The 23,801-nt window shown below is 37.2% G+C and overlaps 1 protein-coding gene across 3 annotated transcripts in view; it reads left to right on the forward strand.

Annotated features, from left to right (window-relative positions):
* The window catches only part of nectin3a (nectin cell adhesion molecule 3a), a 112,798-nt gene that overhangs the window by 39,179 nt on the left and 49,818 nt on the right, over nucleotides 1-23,801 (forward strand). For all 3 annotated transcript variants that reach the window (XM_087283835.1, XM_087283834.1, XM_087283836.1), the window contains exon 2: nucleotides 17,460-17,807. In XM_087283835.1, coding sequence (XP_087139961.1) covers nucleotides 17,460-17,807 — 348 coding nt within the window. The remainder of the gene's footprint in view (nucleotides 1-17,459; nucleotides 17,808-23,801) is intronic.

The following is a 23,801-nucleotide window of genomic DNA, read 5'->3' on the forward strand; positions in this document are numbered from 1 at the left end:
AAACCTGTGCGGACTTTGCTTATTTCAATCTGCCAACACAACACACATTCCTGATATGCGAGAAAATCGGTATAAATACAGGATGTATAACGGTTTCTAACATTCTTCAAAATATATTTTTGTTTGTTTAAAGAAGAAAAAGAAGAAGAAGTTTTGAACAACTTGAGGGAGAGTAAATGGGGGGGGGGGGTTATCCCTTTAAATGTGTTTAATTTAAGATAATTTTTATTTATATTTTGAATCTGATTTATTGTTTTATTTTTAAGAATTTTGTTGTCCACTTTGATAAATCTATTATTTCAATCTAATAATAATTTAATAATTTATAGGGATACACACTACCTGACAAAAATCTTGTCGATGATTCCAGTTGTAAGAGCAACAAATAATAACTTGACTACTTGTTAATCATTTGGAAAAGTGGCAAAAGGTAGATTTTTCAGATGAATCATCTGTTGAACTGCATCCCAAGCATCACAAATACTGCATAATAATGGACCCAAGATTCTCACAGAAATCAGTCAAGTTTAGTGAAGGAAAAGTCATGATTTGGGGTTAAATTTCAGTATGGGGGTGTGCGAGAGATCTGCAGAGTGGATGGCAACATCAACAGCCTGAGGTATCAAGACATTTGTGCTGCCCATTACATTACAAACCACAAGAGAAGGCAATTCCTTCAGCATGAGAGTGCTCCATCTTTAACTTCAGCCTCCACATTAAAGTTCCTGAAAGCAATAAAGGTCAAGGGGCTCCAGGATTGGCCAGCCCAGTCACCAGACATGAACATTATTAGGCATTTCTATGGTAAGATGGAGGAGGCATTGAAGATGAATCCAAAGAATCTAGATGAACTCTGTAAGTCATGCAAGATAGGTTTCTTTGCCATTCCAGATGACTTTATTAATGTTAAGTTGTATTCTAGAAGCCTTTGCCTTTCATATACGTCACTTCTGATACCAAATGATTAACTAGAAGTAAGTTTATTATTTGTTGTATATTTATATGAGTGTTTGTATACTTTCTCACAGACAATAAGTCATACAGGTTTGAAAAGAAAAAACGAATGTCAAACTTTTAATTTTGTCACTGAACTATTATAAGAGGTCATTTCAAGCAAAACTTCTCATCAAATCTCTCCTTTGGCTCAGGTTGATTTCTCATAAAGCTCCTTATACCTTTTATAGTGCACTTCTGCTGACGTTCTTCACCTCTCCACTGCCATTATGACGCTAACAAAGCATTCATTTAAAATCCTCTTGCCGGTCTTGTCCTGCCACATCCCTCTAGTCTTTAAAAACAACTCTAATCCCAGAATGAGATGTTTGCGTGCAAGAGAGGAGTTTGGCCTGATATGTTTCCTGCATTTTTGGGGGGTGCAGAGCAGAATTAGAAAGCAAAAGATGCAACAGCCGGTTTTCCCCTCCCAGTGACCTGACAGAAAGACCAGGGGCTCTGGGACAAGAACCCCACACCGAAATCAAGTTAAGATGTTTCACAAGCCGGGTTGAGGTCAGGTTCAGTTCTCGGTTCACGCTGGGGCATTTGGCGCGAGAGACGAGGACTGGAATGCATAGTAGAGGCTCGAATATATGGTTGGACCCCTCGAACAGCTTGTAGCAGTTAGTGATGTCAGGAGAGAGAAAAACAAACACGGGCCAGCGCTTCAAAGACCAGCATATCCCTTTCATTAATTCATTTCTGATTTGTTTCCCCTCATTTCCTTCATGTTCTCACTCATCCTCGCCTTTCCGTTGGGTGACCTTTCAATTTGTTCCTCTTTGCCTTCGCCAGTTGCTCTTTTTTTCTGTCATGCAGTCACACTATACCTCTCATTTCCTATTTTAAGTCTTTAAAATCTCATAGAGGGCCTGCATTTATGTTTTATGTACTGGTAGGCCAGGTCTGGATTGATGTAAGGATTAAACTCCTCAGATTATGATGGTGTCTTTGAGCTATGTTTGTGTGTTTGTAAGAGGATGATGGTAATTGTAGTCATTAAATTGTAATACTTCCTTTCAATAACTTCAATTTAAGATCAAAGGCTGTTTTCATTATTTCTGTCATTTTACATGTTTACAACAAATGCAATGAAGGGAAATCTGTCTGGCCTGAAATCAGGTATCTGAGGCTGAGGCCATCTGTTCATCTCTACTGAGCGAGTAGGACTCATATAGCTGTACTGTTGCTGAACCCAAGTCTGCGCTTAAAGACCTTCTTATGAAGGAATATTCAAAATTAAAGTGATAGTTCACTGCTATTTCCCAGTACTGGGTTGCGGCTGGAAGGGCATCCGCTGTGTAAAACATATGGCGGAATAGTTGCCCGTTCATGTGGTCCCTTATAAATAAGGGACTAAGCCGAAGCAAAATGAATGAATGATTGAATTCTGTCGCCATTTACTTATTTTGCATTAGTTACAAACTTGTTTGAGTGTTTTTGTATTTTGTTAAGTAAAAAAAGAACGTATTTAGAGAAATGTTGGAAAACCAGTTGCAAATTGATTTACATAGTATTCATGTAATTTTTATTTTTTATTTTTTTAAACTATTAAAAGCAATAATCACCTGGAAATAATTTAAGTTTATGCTTCAGTTTAGAAGATTAAGCGAAAAAAAAAAAGATTTAAAATTGTGATCTAATCAAACAAATAAAGTGTTTTTTTAACCAATACACATGGGGATATCAATGCAATATAACTTAGTGTCATGAACTCTCCTTTATTCCTCGTGCTTTAGAATTGTTGCATAGATAACATCTAATTTAAAGCATTTAATGCTTTGCTTGTGTTTGTTTATCATGTTAAAAACATTAGTATTTTTATTAGTCAAATATTGTTTTGAGTGATACATTTCAGGCAAATGTCCTGCAACACTTTCCTGTCAAATTTGAAATAAACAAAATTGAACAAAACATATAGTCATTTAAAACTATGGTAGGTGTACGTTAATAACAGTGAGACTTGGTTTTGGGTCGGGGTAGGTATAGATGTTAATAACATAATCTTATGGATAATTTAATAATTAATACAAATAATACCCTTTTCTAGCCACAACTGCTCATGCATACGCATCCACTATGTATTGGACCCAACCTGATCTCACAAGGAAACTTATCTATTTTACGTTTTATCAGTTTAGTCACTAATTCGTATGAATTCATACATTTTCAGTAATACGAAAATGTACGTTTTTGGTGCCAAACCCCACCCCTAAACCCAATTGTCATTGGGGGATGAGCAAATCGTATTAAATTGTATGAATGAGATCGTACGAATTCATACGAGTTAACCACTAAATCAAAATGTTAGGAATTGCCATGAGATTGTGTTGATTGGACATGATTCAGTATGTCATTGTGTTAAAGGCAGTGAGGACACACTCATGACAATGGTTGCCTGTTTCTAAAACATTTCAACATCTGAAACCACTAGAGGGTCAGTAAACGGTAATTTTTTTAGGTAAACTATCTCTTAAATGGCTGTTTCATTGCAATTGACCTAGCCAGATCTCAAGAGGAAATGTAACTATTTTACGCTTTGCCAGTTTAGTGACTAATTCTGACAAATTTGAGTTCAGTCGTACAAAAATGTAGAATTTTTAAAAGAAGTCATGTCGTGAATGGGCGTTATCAGTGGTTATCAGCTGATAGGTATGGGTCAGTAAGGGCCTATCCACATGGTCAATTACCAATACTAATAGAGTGGACTCCAGATCCAGATCTGTTTTTTTACAATAGTGTGACGATTGAGTTTAGGGTTGAGGTAGGGGTAGATGTTAATAAAATACAGTTAATGGGAAACTTAATATATAATATAAATGATTCTTGTTAACTTTCGACCGCAGCCATATGTGATCTATAGCTAATTAACCATGTGGATGGATAATAACAGCCTTCTGAGCCTACTGGTAGGCGCAGAAAGCCTCTTCTGGCCCATATCTATCAGCTGATAACCACTCATATGGAGTGATAACACTTGAATTTGCTCACCAAACCCACCCCTAAACCCAACTGTCATTGGGAATAAGCAAATTGTACTAAATAGTATGAAAGAGATTGTACGAATTCATATGAATTAGCCTCTAAATCAAGAAGTTATAAATTGCCGTGAGATTGCATTGTTTGACCACATGACTGTCAACACTACAAAATCAATCAGGTCAAATTTAGTCTAACTACCTCTTTAGTCTACTAACTAGTCTTTAGTTGCCTACCACTGAAAATATACAAAAGTGGACAGGCTATAAACATTTTACACCTGTATTTAGCATTAGCCACTTGAGATTGGACTAGCAAAAAAACTAATCTTGATACCAGCTGTGAACGGTGCCTGAGATTCTAGACGGATCGAGACGGATCACTTGCTATTTGCAAATGTCCAAACTGTGTAGCATACCACGCATTTCATCACGGTGGTGCGTGGAGGGTTTTGGACTTGTTTTCACAGGCGACCGCGGGCTGATATTTTTGTCAGTGTGTGTTGGTTATCCTCCCTGTCGAGCAAGGTTGGATGTGTTTGTGGATGTATGTGTGTGTGCGTGACGGGGTGGCGAGGTCAGCGGTGGACAGGTGACAGCTGCTCCTAAAGCTCACACTGCAGAGAAGTGGAGACAGCACAGACGGTGTGTCGTCCTGCCCTAAACACAACAAACACGCACAAGGCAACCGTAAACATCCACCACAAACAACAGCACAATTTATGATCTCTATCAGCCAGTGATAAGCAGGTTAAGTTTATCAGACAATTTGTGTCTATAACACACTTTGTAATCTTAAAGCTGATAACCTGGATACTTTTAGGTGTAAAAGGGAAGCTCATGATCTGTGTAGTGTACTGTTGTTAGAATTGAAACCTGGGGCCTCATGTACGAAGACTTGCGTGGAAATCTTACTAAAACATTGCGTACGCACAAAGCTGTAAATGTGCGTACGCAGAAAAAATTTCAGATGTATGAAACACTGCGTACGCCGAATCCCACGCATATTCTTTTGTACATCCGAATGAACGTGAAACTGAGTGCAGCAAGCACGAGCACAAAACCCCTCCCTGCCTCCTCCCCCGTATGAATATGCTAATGACTATGCTAATGGCAAAACCCAACGAAAAAGCAATGGCAAAAGCAAGCAAAAAGAGAAACTTTGAACAGAATGTGAATTGGAGGTGCTGCTTTCGGAGGTAGACCGGAGAAAAGCGGTGTTATTTGCAAGTTTGTTCTCCGGAATTAACAACAAAAGAAAAAAATAGAGTGGGAGAGTTTAGCTGATGCGGTCAACACAGTTGGGTCTGAACATCGCACTGAGTGCATAAAAAAAAAAAAAAGAAATAGTGTGGTTTATATCTGTAAAATGTTGCAGGACGCTCAACAGTCTCAGTGGCGCTCCTCGTAAGACGTATGTGATCGTGAATTGATACGTTCGAGCATGAACTCGGCTCGAATCCAGCGTCTGATGAACTGTTTCTTGTTTTTTCCCCCGCTACATATCAGATTTTGCCAACTATTTATCACGAGAAAGACAAGTAGGAATCATCAATAAGTTCATATCAATAAGCATCATATTTTATTTGCACATTTATTGAATGGAAATGTTTCTGATTCACGCATGCAAATTCATCTTCAGATAGTGTCTTTATAGCAATGTGCGTGCGGTAGATTGCTCAGATTACATTGGGAAAACAGGCGACTGCTGCAAATTGTGCTTTAATGTTTAGCTGGTCAAATGTATGGTATGGAAACCTTATCTGCTGAACCCGCCTCATACAGCTGCCATTGCAAGGCTCAGACACTTTGTAGAGAGGAATTTAACACAACTGCCTCTAGGAGTCGCCAATGGAAATAAAACAGACACGCACGAAAAATGTGCGTACGCCTGCCAGAAAGCTGCCGTGAAGCTGCGCACATTCCCACGTTCAGTTCATTGTTAGTAAATCCAAACGTGAACGATTCTGAGCGTGAAACCTGGCGTACGCAAAGTTTTTGTGCGTACGCAGCGTTGATACATGAGGCCCCTGGTTGGAGTTATGTAGCATGGCCCTTGGTGTTTTAACCTCATATTGTGTTAGGGAGAGACAATTTAAAATTTGACATACAGCTGTAGTCAGAATTATTAGCCCCCCTTTGATTTCTTTCTTTCTTTTTAAAAATATTTTCCAAATGATGTTTAACAGAGCAAGGGAATTTTTATTGTATGTCTGATAATATTTTTTCAGTCTTATTTGTTTTATTTTGGCTAGCTTAAAAGCAGTTTTTAATTTATTAAGAACATTTTAAGGTCAAAATTATTAGCCTCTTTAAGCTATATATTTTTTTCGATAGTCTACAGAACAAACCATCATTATACAATAACTTGCCTAATTACCCTAACCTGCCTAGTTAACCTAATTAACCCAGTTAAGCCTTTAAATGTCACTTTAAGCTGTAAAGAAGTGTCTTAAAAATATCTAGTCAAATATTATTTATTGTCATCATGGCAAAGATAAAATAAATCAGTTATTAGAGATGAGTTATTACTGGAAGCACATGTATTAACACATATCACACCTTTAAATACTGTTTATTTTACCAGGACATTAGAACAATAAATGTAAAGCTATATAGAAGCCAGCAGAGCAAGAACAAACACTGTCATGTATTTCTTCCATTTTTATTAATGACCACTTGCACTATTTGCCATAGAGTGACGATTTTGCTCTCTTTAAAATAAGAAATGGAAACATAGCTTCATTTGTGAACTACTTATTCAATACCCAAGATAAATTTGCATCTTAGGATGGAAACATAGCTATTGAAATGGGGACCAAGAGTTAGAATTACGTTGTTTTGCTTCCTGAGAACTCCAAATCCCCTTGCGCTCACCTGCGTTTTGATGTGGCAGCTCGACATCAAACATCAGACCACATCTGAAGTTCACCTGATCTTAAGTTTTGTTGACAGTTGAGCACAGTTTTAAGCTCCGTTCATCATAACTGCTCATTATAACTCTGGGTTAAACAGCTCCTTAATGAACAGCCTCAGAGTAAGGAGAAACTCACTTTGTCAGTTCACGAATATTACATAATATGTAGAAAGCGTTTGACCCTTAAATAGCTAGAAACATTGTTTTTCTGATTTCTGATGATTGAACATTATAGTTTTCTATGTTATAGTGGTGGCAGATATAGCTCTACAGACAATACTTTAGTGGATTGAAAACATTTGAGCTCAAAGATCTCTTGTAATTATGTCAAAATTTTAACTTTGTATTAAAAAGTTAACATCATAAGAGTATTCAGAGTATGCTTAAAGGGATAGTTCACCCACAATTGACAAATGTACTCACTCTTTACCCTCAAGTGATTGTGGTTATTGGTTGAGTTTATTTTCTCTGTTAAACACAAAATAAGATATTTTGAAGAATGCTCAAAACCAGCAACCACTGAGATCCATAGTATGGAATTCAATGGCTGCTGGTTTCCAACACTTTCAAAATATCTTCTTTATGACAAGAGCAGGGGGAGTACACAGTGACAGAATTGTCTGTTTTGGTTGAACATACCCTTAAATGTAAGTTTTTTTTCAGAAATTAAAACCTATTTAAGGATTAGATTAGAGTTTTAATTATTTTAATATAGTTAAAGCTAGGGCTGGGCGATTTGGCAAAAAAAAAAAAAAATCCTGTTTTTTTTTTTATAAAGTTTGACCGATTCACAATTTCGATTTCGATTTTTGTTTTATTGTGTAACTATTCAACTTACAACATTACAACAACATGACTGAAGTAACATTCTCTTTATAAGTAACTTGGAAAAACATCTGGTTAAGGAACATTGTATTTTTGATGGCCATGCCATGCATAAATTGGTCAACAAGGTGTAAATAAATGGAAAACAAATTCACAAGTTAAATAGCGTTGCAGAAGATTTTAATAAAAAATATTTGTGTAAATATTGCAGTTGCAGTTGTATCTTTTTTCCTAAAAAGATACAGTGAAAGGACTGAACTTGGAAACTGTAAAACCTAATTTAACCCAATGTGTGAAGTTGTGGACGAATAAGAGGGGGCAAATACAAGCACCAGATGTGTGTCTAATATAAAATAATATATTTAATCTATTTTTCTTGTTTCCCCCTTTTACATACCGATCATTTCATTGCGCTTTGCACCACTCTCTGTATTATGCTGCCTGATCTGTCTGGTTTTCAACTAGGTCCGCTGAATGACGTCAAGGGGGCGGGTACTTTCATTTTCATTGCTACAGGCCCTTATCCCTGCTCGTGTTCAAACCAAAATATCAGTGCGTTTCGAACTAAGATCGGCTCAGTTTTTTACATGGCACGTTTTTACATCCTTCATACATGTTGAGATTGAGCTTATCAACTTGATGAGGGAATGTCTTGATAATCCACACAGACGCGACTTAGACTAATGCAACAAGTAAAATCCTACATGACTTTAACAGACAGCAGGTCACACACCAGAAGCACCGTGACACGGCGCGGACATGACAGTTTAAACTATCACACACCAGACGCGCACATTCGCATGATATTTAACATGAAACTAATCAGATGGCGCTCTGTGGCTGAAATATGAACTACGTCCTAAATCGTGGCTGGGTGGCGTCGGTGTGTGTATAAAAACCTGTTTAGAATTCTAAAATCTATGTCGCGTCGCTGAGAGGTGCTTCTGGTGTGCTACCTGCTTCATACAGCGTGAACCAAAGTGCATTCGTGCCATTGTAATGTATTAAATTTATTTTATTTTTTTACATTGCTATTTCTGAAATAAAATAAAATTAAATCGTCGTCAAAAAGTAAATTCGAATTAATCCGAAAATACAGCCGATTGGTTAAATTGGATTCAGTTGCACCTAATCACAAAAATATTACAAAAATAGTTACTGATACTGACAATACTGGGCAAAGAACTATATAAACACTGGACAAGGCATATAAGCACAAAAGAATAGGTAACTAAACTAGGCACACGTGAACGAAATCAGCTGAATCATTGAGTAACCACAGAAGCAAACTATTGCCGCGGTCACATTAGAGTTTGAGAATAAAAAATTTGATCGTACAGTGCTGCGGAAACTTGCTTGCACAAGCTTGTGTTTCCGGTCTGTTGCATTGTGACCGCGGCTTATAAAGGATAATAAAGGATATAGGAATTATAATAGGCAAATCTAGGAAGTACAAACTAAAAGTTCAAAGAATGCAAACACAATTATCTTTGGACCCTTACTTTGTGCATCTTTATTATCTTGCGTATGAATCTAACTGAAAGTTGAATAGTTCACTTAAAGTTAAATTTTAATATTATTAATGTTTGGTGTGCTTTAAACTCACCATCTCTAAAAGTAATCCTCTTACAATAATACTTTGTGCAATTATTTAGGCTGTGCAATATGGCGATCAATATTAATTTTGTTCGAAAATTATGTTTTGCTGTTTGTTTAAACTACTTATTTAAAATGAGCTAACACAAGAAAATTTTTAAATTAGAACTTAACTGTTTCATGTTTAATCCATGTAAATTTGTAAAAAAATAAATAAATAAAAAAAACTAATGATTCAACTTAATTTCTTCATGTTGTCACAACAAGTCGATTGTGTGCAACCCAGCACTTTTTAATCATGTGTATTCGACGAAAGTAGTTAGACGAAAGTCACAAAGTCAACATGTGTTTAAATGCCAGCTGTGCAAAAAATCATACACATAAGGGAGAATATCTTGTAGTAGAGGCGTAACTTGAAGTTATGGAGGCCCACATATCAAAACTATGTTGTCTGCAAGACGGTGCTGTACCAATCAGTTATTAATGTCTATACCTACTTCACACCTAAACCCAACCATCATCATTATTAATGTCTACACCTTCCTCAAACCTAAACCCAACCATCATGGTTAATAACGTTCACACCTACTCCACACATAAACCCAACCATCACAGTTATTAACGTCTACACCTTCCCCAAACCTAAACCCAACCATCACAGTTATTAACATCTACACCATCCCCAAACCTAAACCCAACCATCACAGTTATTAACATCTACACCTTCTTCAAACCTAAACCTAACCATCACAGTCATTAAAGTCTACACTTTCCCCAAACCTAAACCCAACCATCACAGTTATTAACGTCTATACCCACCACAACCCTTAACCCAACCATCATCCTTAGTAATGTCTACACCTTCCCCAAACCTAAACCCAACCAATACAGTAATTAGCGTCTACACCTTCCCCAAACCTAAACCTAACCATCACAGTTATTAACGTCTACACCTTCCCTAACCCTTAGCCCAACCATCAGTTATTAACGTCTACATCTTCCCCAAACTTTAGCCCAACCATCAGTTATTAACGTCCCACCTTCCCCAACCCTTAACCCAATCATCAGTTATTAACTTCTACACCTTCCCCAACCCTTAAGGCTGATTTATACTTCTGCGTCAAACACCGGTGTATGCTACGGCGCTGACGCATAGCCCTTCGCCGTGGCCGTCGCCGTCACTGACGTGCACCTCTCAAAAAATGTAACTACACGTCGCAACAACGCGTAACGTAAGCTCTGTGATTGGTCGGCTTGGTAGCGCTGACGAGTCGGGGCGGGACCGAGAGCCGCGTGAATGGCGCGAACCCAATGTAGCGATTGTTTACAAGTGTGGAGTCCCGTGCAGGAGCTCCAGATGGAAAGTTTTGTTTTGTGTTTTCCTCATTCTTAAAGTTGCTGCACGTCCGCCGGTTGCTGCCTCAAAATGAGCGAGTTTGAGCCACTTGTACATCCCGGAAGTGTTCAGGAAAAGAAAAAAAAGCAGCTAAGAAACTCGACACAGAGGAACATTTACACCTCACTGCCAACTAGTGTTTCGGAAGTGTTAATAGACAGCGCGCAGAAGTATAAATGCACAGCCACGCACGTTGCATGCGCCGTGGGTTATGCCGGTTACTTGACACAGAAGTATAAATCAGGCTTTAGCCCAACCATCAGTTATTAACGTCTACACCTTCCCCAACCCTTAACCCAACCATCAGTTATTAATGTCCACACCTTCCCCAACCCTAAACCCAAACATCACAGTTATTATCATCTATACCAGGGCTATTCCATTGGTGGCCCGCGGGCCAAACCCAGCCCCCGAGGCAGTTTGTTCCAGCCCTTATCAAAATTAAATTTAGTTTAGTCAGAAAACGGCCGCTATGAAGTGATGTGCATCTATTTAATACAGCATGAGCTGCAGAGGCTGCGCAAAGCTTGAGTTACCATAAGCGAGTGGTGCGGACAGTCGAAAACATTTGGATATGTTTTGTAGAAAATGCCTTTTTAATAGGCACTGTAATCATTAATAGGGATGCAACAATTGCTGATTTCACAGTTAACTGCACTTTAATTCGTCAAAGTTAATTAATCATAAAGGCTTTTCTAATCTGCATTTCTGTTGCACGGAAAAGATTTGACAAGTTGCCAACTGTGCGCTAGTTTAAAGTTCCAAGTATGTACACCGAGGCTAATACACACTGGATTAACTATAGCAGCGACCGTTCCCATATCACTTCTTTTCCGCTTGAAAGTTTGTTATTTTTAATGTAAGAATGACAATATGCGCGCACAAGCAAAGCAACGCGCTTGCCTCTTTCCGGGCGCACGCAAACATCTGACGGTGAGAGTTGTGTGTGGCTTTCAGTGCAATGTAAACAAAAGATATGTTAGACGAATTATTATTAAAATGGTTATGTACGCATGAACCCAGATGATAACAACAGTTAATCTAAATAGCTACCACCACAACAATCACAGTTATGAACGTCTATACATTCTCCAACCTTAACAGTTAGGGTTAGGGTTATTAACGTAAAGCCACTAGTAGCGGAGGCTTTCATACTTGACATGCTCGCCATTGTACTATCATTTGCAACCACTGGGGCGATACCAATTAGGCTAACTGTCATGACAAAACAGGCAAAGAAGTCAGCGAGTGGAGTTGCTAAATTAATGAATATATTAATATATCAAATGAATTGGTTGTAGATAAATTTGAAGAAAACTCATGAAAACATTCTCTGGTAAGTATTTCCGCCATCTTGCCAACAACATCTCATTGTGACATCTCACATGGTTCAATGGGAACTTGATAACTGCAAGTTACGCCTCTAACTTTCTACAAATTATGCCCCCTTCATGTTACACCCCTCTTTTGCAATCCACAGATAGATACACTTGACTTTTTCACCATTATACACATGTCGACTTTGTTGCTTTTGTCTAACTTGGATGTCTATAAAAATAGAAAGTGTCTTTGTTAAATCTCTCTCCATTTTATCCAAACCTGTGTGAACACAAAAAAATATATTTTACAGAACACTTTAAACTGGATAATTAAAGTCACAGTGGTCCAATCCAAAACATCCTTGCATCTCATTGGCATTAATTTCTAATTAATTTTCATTAATAAGCAAATGAAGACTACTCATTTGTGGGTAAACATATCCTTTGACGGATGACTCTCACAGGTGAACTGCTCCACCCAACAATCAGTTTTGCTGATTGACATTAATGACTTTTTAACGATCTCGGTGTGAATTGAAATGGGGGATCCTCTGCTCTCAGCAAATTTGGGATTCAAGCAGTCAGCCAGACTGCAGTGTATTTCTTTTTCAAAGACACACACACACACACCCTCCCTCCCTCTCTCCCTCTCTCTGTCGTGCATATGTGTGTGTGTGTGTGTGTGGTGGTATTCCTGCAATTACAGGGTGGGCAGGGAATGAGGCCGAGGGAGAGCCTGCACCCATACAGGCAAGATATAATAGCAGAGCTTTACCACCAGTATGCAGCTGCCAAGGTTTCAAAATATCAGCCACTATTTAGTCCCTCCATAGACCCACTTTTTTATGATATGGTCTCATATATGTTGTCTGTGTATTTTAAATAGCATGGCTTTTACCTTGTGCATGTTTTGATGGTATGAATAGTTGTTAGCGCAGACATTTGTAAACGCAGCTTGAACGGACGGTTTTTTAAAGTGAGGAAAGCTTAGTGTCTCGATTAACGGTTTTTCCATACGAAATGCGGAAATTTGTGGGGTTTAATGACTGAGGAGATTTTTATTTTCACTGCTCTGTGTTTCTCTTGGAATATGTTTTTTTTTTTTTTTTTTTTTTTTTGCACAGCTCTCATTCTGTAGCCTGTAATTTATTCAATGTTTTCCAGTGATCTTCATGGAAACGTGTTCTTTTGTTTTGTTTTCAGAGCACTATGATTTCTTGCACTAGGCTGAGATGATTTTGCTGGTATTCACTAACTAAATTTGACTTTTAAATATAAAGCCAGATCAGTCTCAAAAATAATAAATTTACAAAATATAATTCAAATATCCACAACACAGTTCACATTTACAAAATCCAATTCATAAGTTCAAAACATGATTGTTAAATACACAAATCCAATTCGCAAATGCATGACTCTTTTAATTATTTTCTTTCCAGTTTAGTACTGATTAGTTCAAGAGTTCATACTTAGATATTGCTTGACAACTGTAAGCAGGTTTGGCATGCTGTCCCGGGAGAGAACCCTGAGCTCGGAGATAGTTTAACCCAGGGCTCCCGCCAGGTCCATAGAGCATGTGAGCACATTGACCCAGAGACTGTTTAGATGCATGTCACTGATGAGAAGGTGATGGATGTTTACTGTATGATGACCAAAATGGCCTTAAACACCCAGCAGCCACAAGACGTCAACATTACGTCAGATTGAAGTTGTACCCCAATTTCGTGGGATCATTGCATTTTGTTTAGAAATGAAAATCGTGTTGACGTCGGAACTCAACATCAAGCAGACGTCAGTGTTCAATGTCCAACTTAAAATCAACCAAATATCAACATCTAATGATGTTACAGCTTGATGTTGTGTGGACGCTACCACTATGACGTCTATTAGATTTTGGTGTCATACCTGACTAATAAATGTCAGTATTTGACATCAGTATGATGTTGGTTTAAGATGTTGGCACGACGTTGGATTTTAGTCACTTTCTAACACAACCTAAAATTAACCACATATCAACATCATTTGACTTCGTTATTGGACATCAAAATAATGTTGGCCTTAGACGATGGCTGGATTTTGAATTTTGGTCAACTGACATCACAATCTAAATCGAACCTAATATTAACTTCTTATGACGTCTTATTACATTTACACACATCCACAAATGACATGTAAATACTTTAATTATCTGTTGTAATATTTACAACAGATAATTTTACTTTACTTGCTCTACATTTTTATGCAAGTAATGGTACTTTTACTTGAGCATGATTTTTCAGTACTTTCCACCATAGCCTAAAGCGCATGTTGGGACTGTTGGGAAACCGGAGCACCCAGAGGAAACCCACACGAACATAGGGAGAATATGCAAACTCCTCACAGAAATGGGACTCAAATCATTGACCTTCATTTCATTCAATCATTTTTCCTGCTTACAATGGACACTATAAGAATCTGACAGCATTTTCTATGTTTCGAAATATATTAACATTGATATTAATAAACGTTCCATCAGCAGCAAATTGTGTATTACAGTGATTCCTGAAGGATTATGTAAAGACTTGATTCTCATGATGCTGAAAATACAGCTCTGAATCATGGGATTTCCTTTTAAAATACCTTGATTAAAAAACTGTTATTTTAGAAGGTTAACTCTTCCACTATAGAAGAGAACTGCCAGATCATCAAATTTTGTTTAGATGTATCAGCAAATAACACCATTGTTCTCAAACGAATAAACATGCAAAGGGCACAGACGCCGTTTAAAGAGGCCTATTAAACAGTAAGAAAATCTCCCAAATTGGCTGTTGGTGTTTTTCATCTTGTTCCAGCGGCATTTACTTGACAAGGTGCTCAGACGGGTGAAAGGAGAGGACAGTGGGACGTCCCGCGGTGTGACGCAGGGGTCTGTATGGGGCTCATTATGAATGTGTGGCACAGATGAAGAGGAAGGCCTCCCGCATGAACCATAATAAAGGCTGGGGAAAACACGAGTCCTCATTATCTGCCTTACTGGATCTCCCACTACTGCACTTCTGTTAGGAGCTTTCAGTGGTGCTCCTGGTAGAGGTGATGATGTCAGCAAGATCAGACAGGTGGAAATGGTTTAGTGCAGAGAGTCTTGTTTGAGAGGTTGCACTTGAATGTTTTGTATTATTTATGTAGCCAATTGATATAATTTTTGACTGTTGAGTGTTGATATACTACTAGTCTTTGCATTGGTTTTGCATGTTGTGTTCTTATGCTTGTAGGTGGCAAGTAAGCCATTGACCTTTTAGGAGCAATTCAGTTTATTTAGTCAAACACTGATTCATTCACAAATGAAGCACCAGTACTATGTTTTTTCCTTGGCATTATTTGTAGTTGTATTTTCATTGGCAGAGCAAAACATCAGACAAATTTAATGCTGAAATCAAAAGTTACACGGGTTTTGCATGCAAAAGTTAAGTAAGTCCTCATGCTAGCTTACAAAAATATTCATGTTGAGCATTTTACCCTTTTAAATTGTGTCTTCTTTGCATAAAAAACTAAAATGGTGGCACTTTTTTAGTTCATATTGGAAACAAAAGTAAAATGCTGGAACAGAAAAAATATCTGAGGTGAACTAATGTTCTTGGCTGGGCTTGGTTAAAGATAGATGCTATATTAAAGCCATAGTATAGTAAAAAATATATATTGTGCAAGTCAATGGCTGTCTTTTCTCAGCATTATTTAGTGTATCTTCCTTTGTGTTTGGAAACAGATGTGGAGGATGAGTAATTTATGGCAGAATGTTCATTTCGTGGTGAACATCTCTTCTCCTTTTAAATATATGTTCAAAATGTTAACCTAAGGATTATTAATAAACACAAATCCAGCCAGTGTTATAATCTCTATAAATTTGGACTGTCAAATTTGGGTCATATACAAAAAAAGAGTCAAATTTAAATATTTTATTTATTTATTTATTTATTATTTTTGTATTTATTATTTAATCAATTAGATTTTTGTATTATTATATGTATTATTTTTTATTTGCATTTATTTATTAATTTACTAACTAAAGTTGACTTTTGAGATGTAACCGTGGCTCAGTTGTTAGCACTGTCACCTCAAAGCAAGAAAATCTGTGGTTCGAGTCCCGGCTGGGTGTTTCTGTGTGGAGTTTGCATGTTTTCCTCGGGTTTCCTCTGTGTGCTCCGGTTTCCCTTACAGTCCAAAGAAATGCACTATAGGTGAATTGAATAAACTAAATTGTCCGTAGTGTATGTGTGTGAAGTGTGTATGGATGTTTCCCAGTACTGGGTTGCAGCTGGAAGGGCACCCTTAATTAATTCTGTTTTTCTTTTTCTGTTTTTCTGACATTTATTTTCACTGTGATCTTCATTGGCTTTCATTGCATGAACATTTTTATCGAGTGTAATATACGGTAAAATAAAAGCAGCCGTGGTTGCCAGAACTTAAAGTATACACTGTAAAATATAAAGTTACAATGTAACACACTGTCGATGCGGTGGCGCGGTAGGTATTGCTGTCATCTCACAACAAGGTCGCTGGTTAGAATCTCGAATGGGTCAGTTGGTGTTTCTGTGTGGAGTTTGCATGTTCTCCCTGCGTTCGCGTGGGTTTCCTCTGGGTGCTCCGGTTTCCCCCACAGTCCAAAGACTTGTGGTACAGGTGAATTGGGTAAGCTAAATTGACTGTAGTGTATGAGTGTGAATAAGTGTGTATGGATGTTTCCCAGAGATGGGTTGCGGCTGGAATGGCATCCGCTACATAAAACATATTCTGGATAAGTTGACGGCTTATTCTGCTGTTGCGACCCCAGATTAATAAAGGTATTTTATTTTACAGTCACAAACTGCTGTTTACAGTACATTGCTGTTACATAAAACAGATATATTGTAAAAATGTTTACAGTAATTTACTTTAAAAATAGCAGGTGTAAGTGTAAATTCCTTTACAGTAAACTCCTGTGTGATGTTTATGTATTGCTTAAACTGCAACCTGCACTGTTAAAAAACTATTTTCAAATGTCTGCATTTCCAGAACCCCACAAATTTTTTATTTATTTATTTATTTATTTTTTGTTAATGAACACCCAAAAAGTGTACAAAATTCAGTTTTTACGTTCCTATTCAAGAAGGTATTCTCTTTGCAAACAGTCAGCTTGATTTTAATGCATTTTTTAAAACTAAAAGCAACATATGGACAGCGGTGCATGTGTGATTCTGTTATGTAGCATGAGGATAAACGTTCTTTTTTAGTCCATAAATGATTCCAGACAAGTCTAAAAACAGCATGTATGCACTAAAGTTCAGCTGTAAAAAGACTGAGTCTTAATGCATCCTATAATTATCATTTGCAGGAACCACACATTTTGATCTTAAGCTTGTCTGATCTGAGATATGAGTTCTGTATATGAATTGTTGTATGGATGTGTATCTGTGCAGGTGTGTGGTCAAACCAGGTGGTGGTTCCGGCACAGGTCACTTCAGTTCTGGGGAAGAACGTGACTCTTAGCTGCCGGATGGAGATGAGCTCGAACCTCAGTCTGACCCAGAGCTCCTGGGAGCGTCACTTGCCCTCCGGCATCATCACTCTGGCCGTCTTCAACCCTGTGTATGGGACATCTGTTGCTGATGAGTACAGCAGACGGGTGCACTTCCTCAAGCCCTCGGTACACGATGTGTCCATTGTCCTGCAGGGAGTGGGCTTTGCCGACATTGGGATGTACACCTGTAAAATGGTCACATTTGAACTCGGAAACATGCAGGCCTCCACAAATGTTGACGTTATGGGTGAGTACAGGATTGTGATGTAACAGTCGGTGCACAAATGAACTGAAATGTCTGTCTGTTTGTCTGTCCATTCATCTATTCATCCATCTGTATAAGATATGATTGTGATGTAACAGTCGATGCTTTATTGAACTGAATTGTCTATCTATCTATCTATCTATCTATCTATCTATCTATCTATCTATCTATCTATCTATCTATCTATCTATCTATCTATCTATCTATCTATCTATCTATCTATCTATCTATCTATCTATCTATCTATCTATCTATCTATCTGTCTGTCTGTCTGTCTGTCTGTCTGTCTGTCTGTCTGTCTGTCTGTCTGTCTGTCTGTCTGTCTGTCTGTCTGTCTGTCTGTCTGTCTGTCGGTCTGTATGTCTATCTGTCTGTCTGTCTGTCTATATATCTGTCTATCTTTAAGTCTTTCCGTTCGTCTGTCCATCTAGGCTGGAAGATGTGCGATAAAATCATTTAACTCTTTGGGGTCTAAGGGGATTTTGGAGCCTTTGGATGTGCCCTGACATTTGTGCTTATTTATTCTACTTTTAACCCTTGGCTAATTGATTAAATTCAGCACAAACTGGGATATAAGGTGTTTTAGGGAAATAACAGTCACTGAAACTAAGTCAAAAATGCCTATTAAATATTTCTGATTAAGACCTTTGAAAAATCTATCTTGTTGCCTAGACAGTATTCATCTATACTATGCATTTATGTACTCATTCATTTTTCGCAGTTTTCTAACCTTTTCTAAAAACTGCATTTATTCGTTTATTCATTTATTAGGGCTGTAACGATACACCAAACCCACGATTCGGTTCGTATCACGATTTTTGACCCACGATTCGATTCGTATCACGATTTTTTATTTTATTTTTTTCGTGTGGGGTGGGGAAAAAAAAGATTTTTAAAACTATTTTTAATTAAATAACATTTGAAAAATCTTTATAAACTAAACATCAAAGAGCAATATTAACTATGCAAATTATTAACAATATAAATAGCCATATATAAAATAAATAAATAGCCAAAGCTATATCACTTCTGTTTTCTTTGTAACAAGATACTGTTGAAAAACCAAACTAAACTCCATTGTTTAGATGGTTCAAGCATGTTGAAAATTATTTTTCAATCAAGTTCTCTTGCCAAGAAAAAGTAAATTAAATAGCTAGGGATGCTCATTTCGTTAATTTTGCTAACCGACAACCGCCGCTCATTAATCGGTTATTAACGGTTAACTGGTCAGATTACTATTAATTTTATATTAAACAAATTGACGTGACTATTTTGTGTATGACACATTAAATATTGCATTTTAAAATACTGATTTATTTTATATATTAATAGCGGAACAGAACAACAGAGCATCTTCACGCACCTGCAGTGTTTAGCACAGAAGAGCAGAATAATCTAAATAAAATGAATAAAATAAATAGGACTGCCCTAAATTATTTTCACTTAAATAATTAATTTATATTACAAAACGAAAATACTGACTGATTCTTTTTAATAACCGGCATAGGCTTTTTTTTCCAATCATATGTTTATTTCTTCCGTCAAATAAAAATCGCAGACTTCCTCAAATTGCTTGCTCCACGGAAAATATGCATTTATTTAATGCCCCGCTGTTATTATTATAATCACAAAACCTTTTACATTTTAATAAAAAATCCTTATTTTAAAGATTATGTCCTGATAAAGCCTATGGTTTCCTCTCTCTCCCTCGCGGTTCAAGTGCGCGCGCTGCCTGATGAAAAGACAACAACACGCGCGCATATGTAGACTTTTTGTAAACAGTTTGTTTAAATATGATATTGCATTAATCTGCGTACATGCTTTAAGCTGTAAAATAAAAAGTAAAGCCTATTTGTTGCGTTTATTACGCAGATCCAGGTCAACATAAGCGCTGGTTTAGTATCAACAGGTCTGTATCAAACAGCAATATTCTTCTTCCATTTTGCTTCTTTAGCAAATGTGTCAGTAGGCACGGGTTATACGTTATCATCCCGCAAATTAAGTATGCCTTGCAGTTAAACAAGTGGCCGAAAACGAGGCGCACCTTACTGCCTTTATGTTGACAAGGAAAAAAGAAGAGGCGCGGTCCTCTTATGAAACGACTGAATCAGCAGGGTATCGATTGTGCATAAGTGTTGCTGTCTGTGTTGTTACAATTGTAATATTTAATACTATTGTGATATTCAAGATTTGTATATTCATACAGCTCTGGATAACTTAAAACAACGATTAGACCTTCAGAGCGGTGTTAATGCGTCCTGAAGTAAAGCGAAACGGCTATAAACTCCAGCAAGATAGAGTGATTATATGCAGAGCCATATACCTTTATCTCTAAATAAAGTAGGCTATAACTATAGAAACTGTGTTTATTTTAACTGAAAGCTTCGTCGTGTTTTCTGACCTCACGCACCTGTCAGTCAGCACTCCCAAAGGTTCAAACAGAAAGCGCACAGCACGGTTACAGAAAAGTTTGCGCTGTTACCTGACATCTGGTGAACGCCCATCCCTCTCTGCGCAGCCACATTAACAGTGTGAGCAAATCATCGTATATGCGCTGAAAATCCGGCCGCTTTGACAGCATTGGCAATGTTTCTGGCGTTGTCGGTTGTCAAGCGGGGTTAAGTTGGTTTTGTTTTTGATATTCTTGACACATTCAGACGGCCCCTTACTAAGAGCTCCGTGCGAGCTCTCCCGGCTAAATATTGCGAGGGCTTAAACGGAGCAGTGCTTGTAATGTCGAACGAAAAAAAGTGTTAATTAGCTCAACTTTTGCAGGCACACGTGACGTTATTGGAAAGGTATCACGGGGTGGGTGTGTCGCGATTCTTCCTTATTACACCGCGACACAGGATCGTAGATCTGAGTGTCGCGATTTCGATTTTATATCGTGTATCGTTACAGCCCTATCATTTATGTATATTTTTCATTTATAATTTAGTAATTTTTTGCTAATTTGATAAAAAAAATAATCTTTTATTTATAATTTTGCTAATTTTTGCAAATTTGTTAAAAAAATTTTAATCTTTTTTTTTCCCCTGAAAATGTCTTCTTAATTGAACAACTTTATGAATGATTTACAGACCTGTGTATGTTGTAGGTTCAGTTCCAATATGCACTGCAATATTGTTTACTGTTGTGCACAGTTCTACCCCAAGGGAGTTTGTTTGTTGTAAATAAGGGTGTATTTATACTTTTGCACAATGCTGTGAATAAATAGGAATTGCAAAAAGCATCTGCAGTAAAACATGTGAAACATACTGTACATAGTCAGTGTCCTGTACTCAAATACCTCTCTAAATGCAGTGATGTCCTGAATAGTACTTGAGCATTTTCAGGAAGTGTGACCAAAATCTGATTTTTTGCATTGAAAAAAACTACAGAGTAAACTGTCAAAATGAAAACATGACAAAGCCATTTGACTATCTTATTCATAAACAATGGTGTCAGGACTTTTCATCTTGATGGCAATGACACTTTCATTGACATCAATACTTGCTTTTGAGGAATGAGCTCTCCATTTTGAGCATGTGACACACTTTTGCAGGCTATCAACTAGGTTTTGCAGTTTGTACTAATTGTTTTTAGAAATGCATTAACTGTTGTGCAAATGTAAATAATGTTGTGAGAAATGCACCAAAGTGATTGAGAAAAACTGTAACTGTGGGCGGCACTGTGGCTCAGTGGTTCACGCAGTTGCCTCACAGCAAGAAGGTTGCTGGTTTGAGTCCCGGCTGGGTCGGGTGCTCCGGTTTCCCCCACAATCCAAAGACATGTGCTCTTGGTGAATTGAATACGCTAAATTGTCCGTACTGTAATATCTATGGATGTTTCCCAGTGCTGGGTGCAGCTGGTAGGGCATCCACTGCATAAAACATATGCTGGATAAGTTGGCGGTTCATTCTGCTGTGGAGACTGCTGATAAATAAAGGGACAAAGCTGAAGAAAAATGAATTAATGCATTTAAATTTATATCTTTCTGTCTTTTTTATCTATTTATCCTTCTCTGTCTTTCTAGCTTCCTGTTTACTTCTTTGTTTATTAACTTTTTAATACTGTAACTAGCTATATTAATGCATTACATATTTTTAAATCCATTACATATAGTATTATTGCATGTGTTTTTGCATTTATTTACGCAAGACGGATAGAAAAGATTTAATAACATTCCAAAAATGTTCTGTTGACAACAAGACTGGAATTATAGGGAAGTCACGATTTAGAAACTTGTGTTGGAAAGGCTTATTTTAGTGCATTGTAATTATAGAAAGGGATGGAAACACCCTTCTTACAGCCCCTTTTTTTCTGCTGGAGACAAATGAAGAGTTGTCAAATGCTTTAGAAAAAAAACAGAAATGACAAAAATATCTGTCACACACTGGCATGATAGTACATTCCTTCTGCTATTTTTTTTTTTTTTGCGGGGCGCCAATTTCCCCCCTTGTTTGTTTCCTGTGTTTTTTCACGGCCATAATCTTACTAGTAATCTTTTTTTCTTATTACAATTGATTTAAATGTTAAAGTACAAGCACTATTTCTCAGAAAATAAGTGAGAAAGTTGCTAAACCCCCTAAAACTATAAAAGTCAGTGGCCTTGTCAGCTGCTTTAAATTTAAGAGTTGTTTTTTTTTTCACACAAACTCAAAGCCGCAATCCCTATTCTTGTAAATTGAACAGTGATGAATCATTGCAGAAATTTTCTATGGCCGTGTGAATTTTTACAATAAAATACATCAGATGCGGCATGCAAGCTAGGCGGTATAATTTGTACACACAGTTCATTCTCTTCCTTTTTAAATGTAATTACTTTGCTCTCACTTGAAGTCTATTATGAATACAGAAATTGTTTGAGGAACAGCGGTTTTGGCGACAGCCAAACTCAGAGCAGAGCAAACTCAAGACTCAGAGCAGATCTGTGTTTTAAATGACAGAAAATATGATGTGAAATGTGTTTGGCAGTTTCAATTAGATTGAAACGCTTTAAAATGCAATTAAATTAGATGAAAATTATACTTTTTTAACCTAATGATTGGATTTAACCTTTTTTGGCCCAATGTTGGGCTAAACAACCAGTGTTTTGTGAAAAAGAGATATTTTAAAGAATGTTGGAAACTAATCATTTCCGCCAATAATTTCCATAGTATTTATTCAAACTATGCAGATAAGTAATATTCCCTTTAAAGAGGGTATTTAATGTTATTTTAGAAGGTCACCATTTAGTTTTTTGTGGTGAACTTGAATAGGTTATTAATTAATTCATTTATTCATTTTCTTTCCGGCTTAGTCCCTTTATTAATATGGAGTTGCCTCAGCGGAATGATCCACCAAATTATCCAGCATATGTTTTATGCAGCGGATGCCCTTCCAGTTGGGAAATATCCATACACACTCAATTACACTCATATACTACAGACAATTTAGTTTACCCAATCCACCTATACCACATGTCTTTGGACTTTGGAAACCGGAGCACCCGAAGGAAACCCACTTGAACACAGGGAGAACATGCAAACACCACAAAGAAATGTCAGCTGACCCAGCCAAGACTTGAATCAATGACATTCTTGCTGTGAGGTGACAGTGCTAACCTCTGAGCAACTGTGTCGTCCTAGATTAATAATAATAACGTTAAAAATATATATCTTTCGTTTTTGCAGTACCTCTGTTCTCAGTCTGTATGAAATGCTCTGATTGATTTCCCTTTCTGAAAAGCCCAGAGTGCTCTAATTGGCCAGCTGGTCCAGTGCTTTCTATTTGTTCAATATTATGCTGTGGTTTGACCAGTGGTAATCGTCATTAAGTGAATGATTATCAAAATATTGATCAGCAGTTGGGTGGGGTATTGTTACGCAGACTAAATTTATATATAAAAGTTGTGCTGTAGCTGTTTCTTACATTTCTCATTTTCACTTTGAGCATGCAATCAAAAGCACTACAATTTGGTAACACTTTATTTTGATGGTCTATTTGAGTATTAGT

The sequence above is a fragment of the Danio rerio genome, chromosome 15, assembly GCF_052040795.2.
Source record: "Danio rerio strain M-AB ecotype USA chromosome 15, GRCz13ab, whole genome shotgun sequence".
NCBI lineage: Eukaryota > Metazoa > Chordata > Actinopteri > Cypriniformes > Danionidae > Danio > Danio rerio.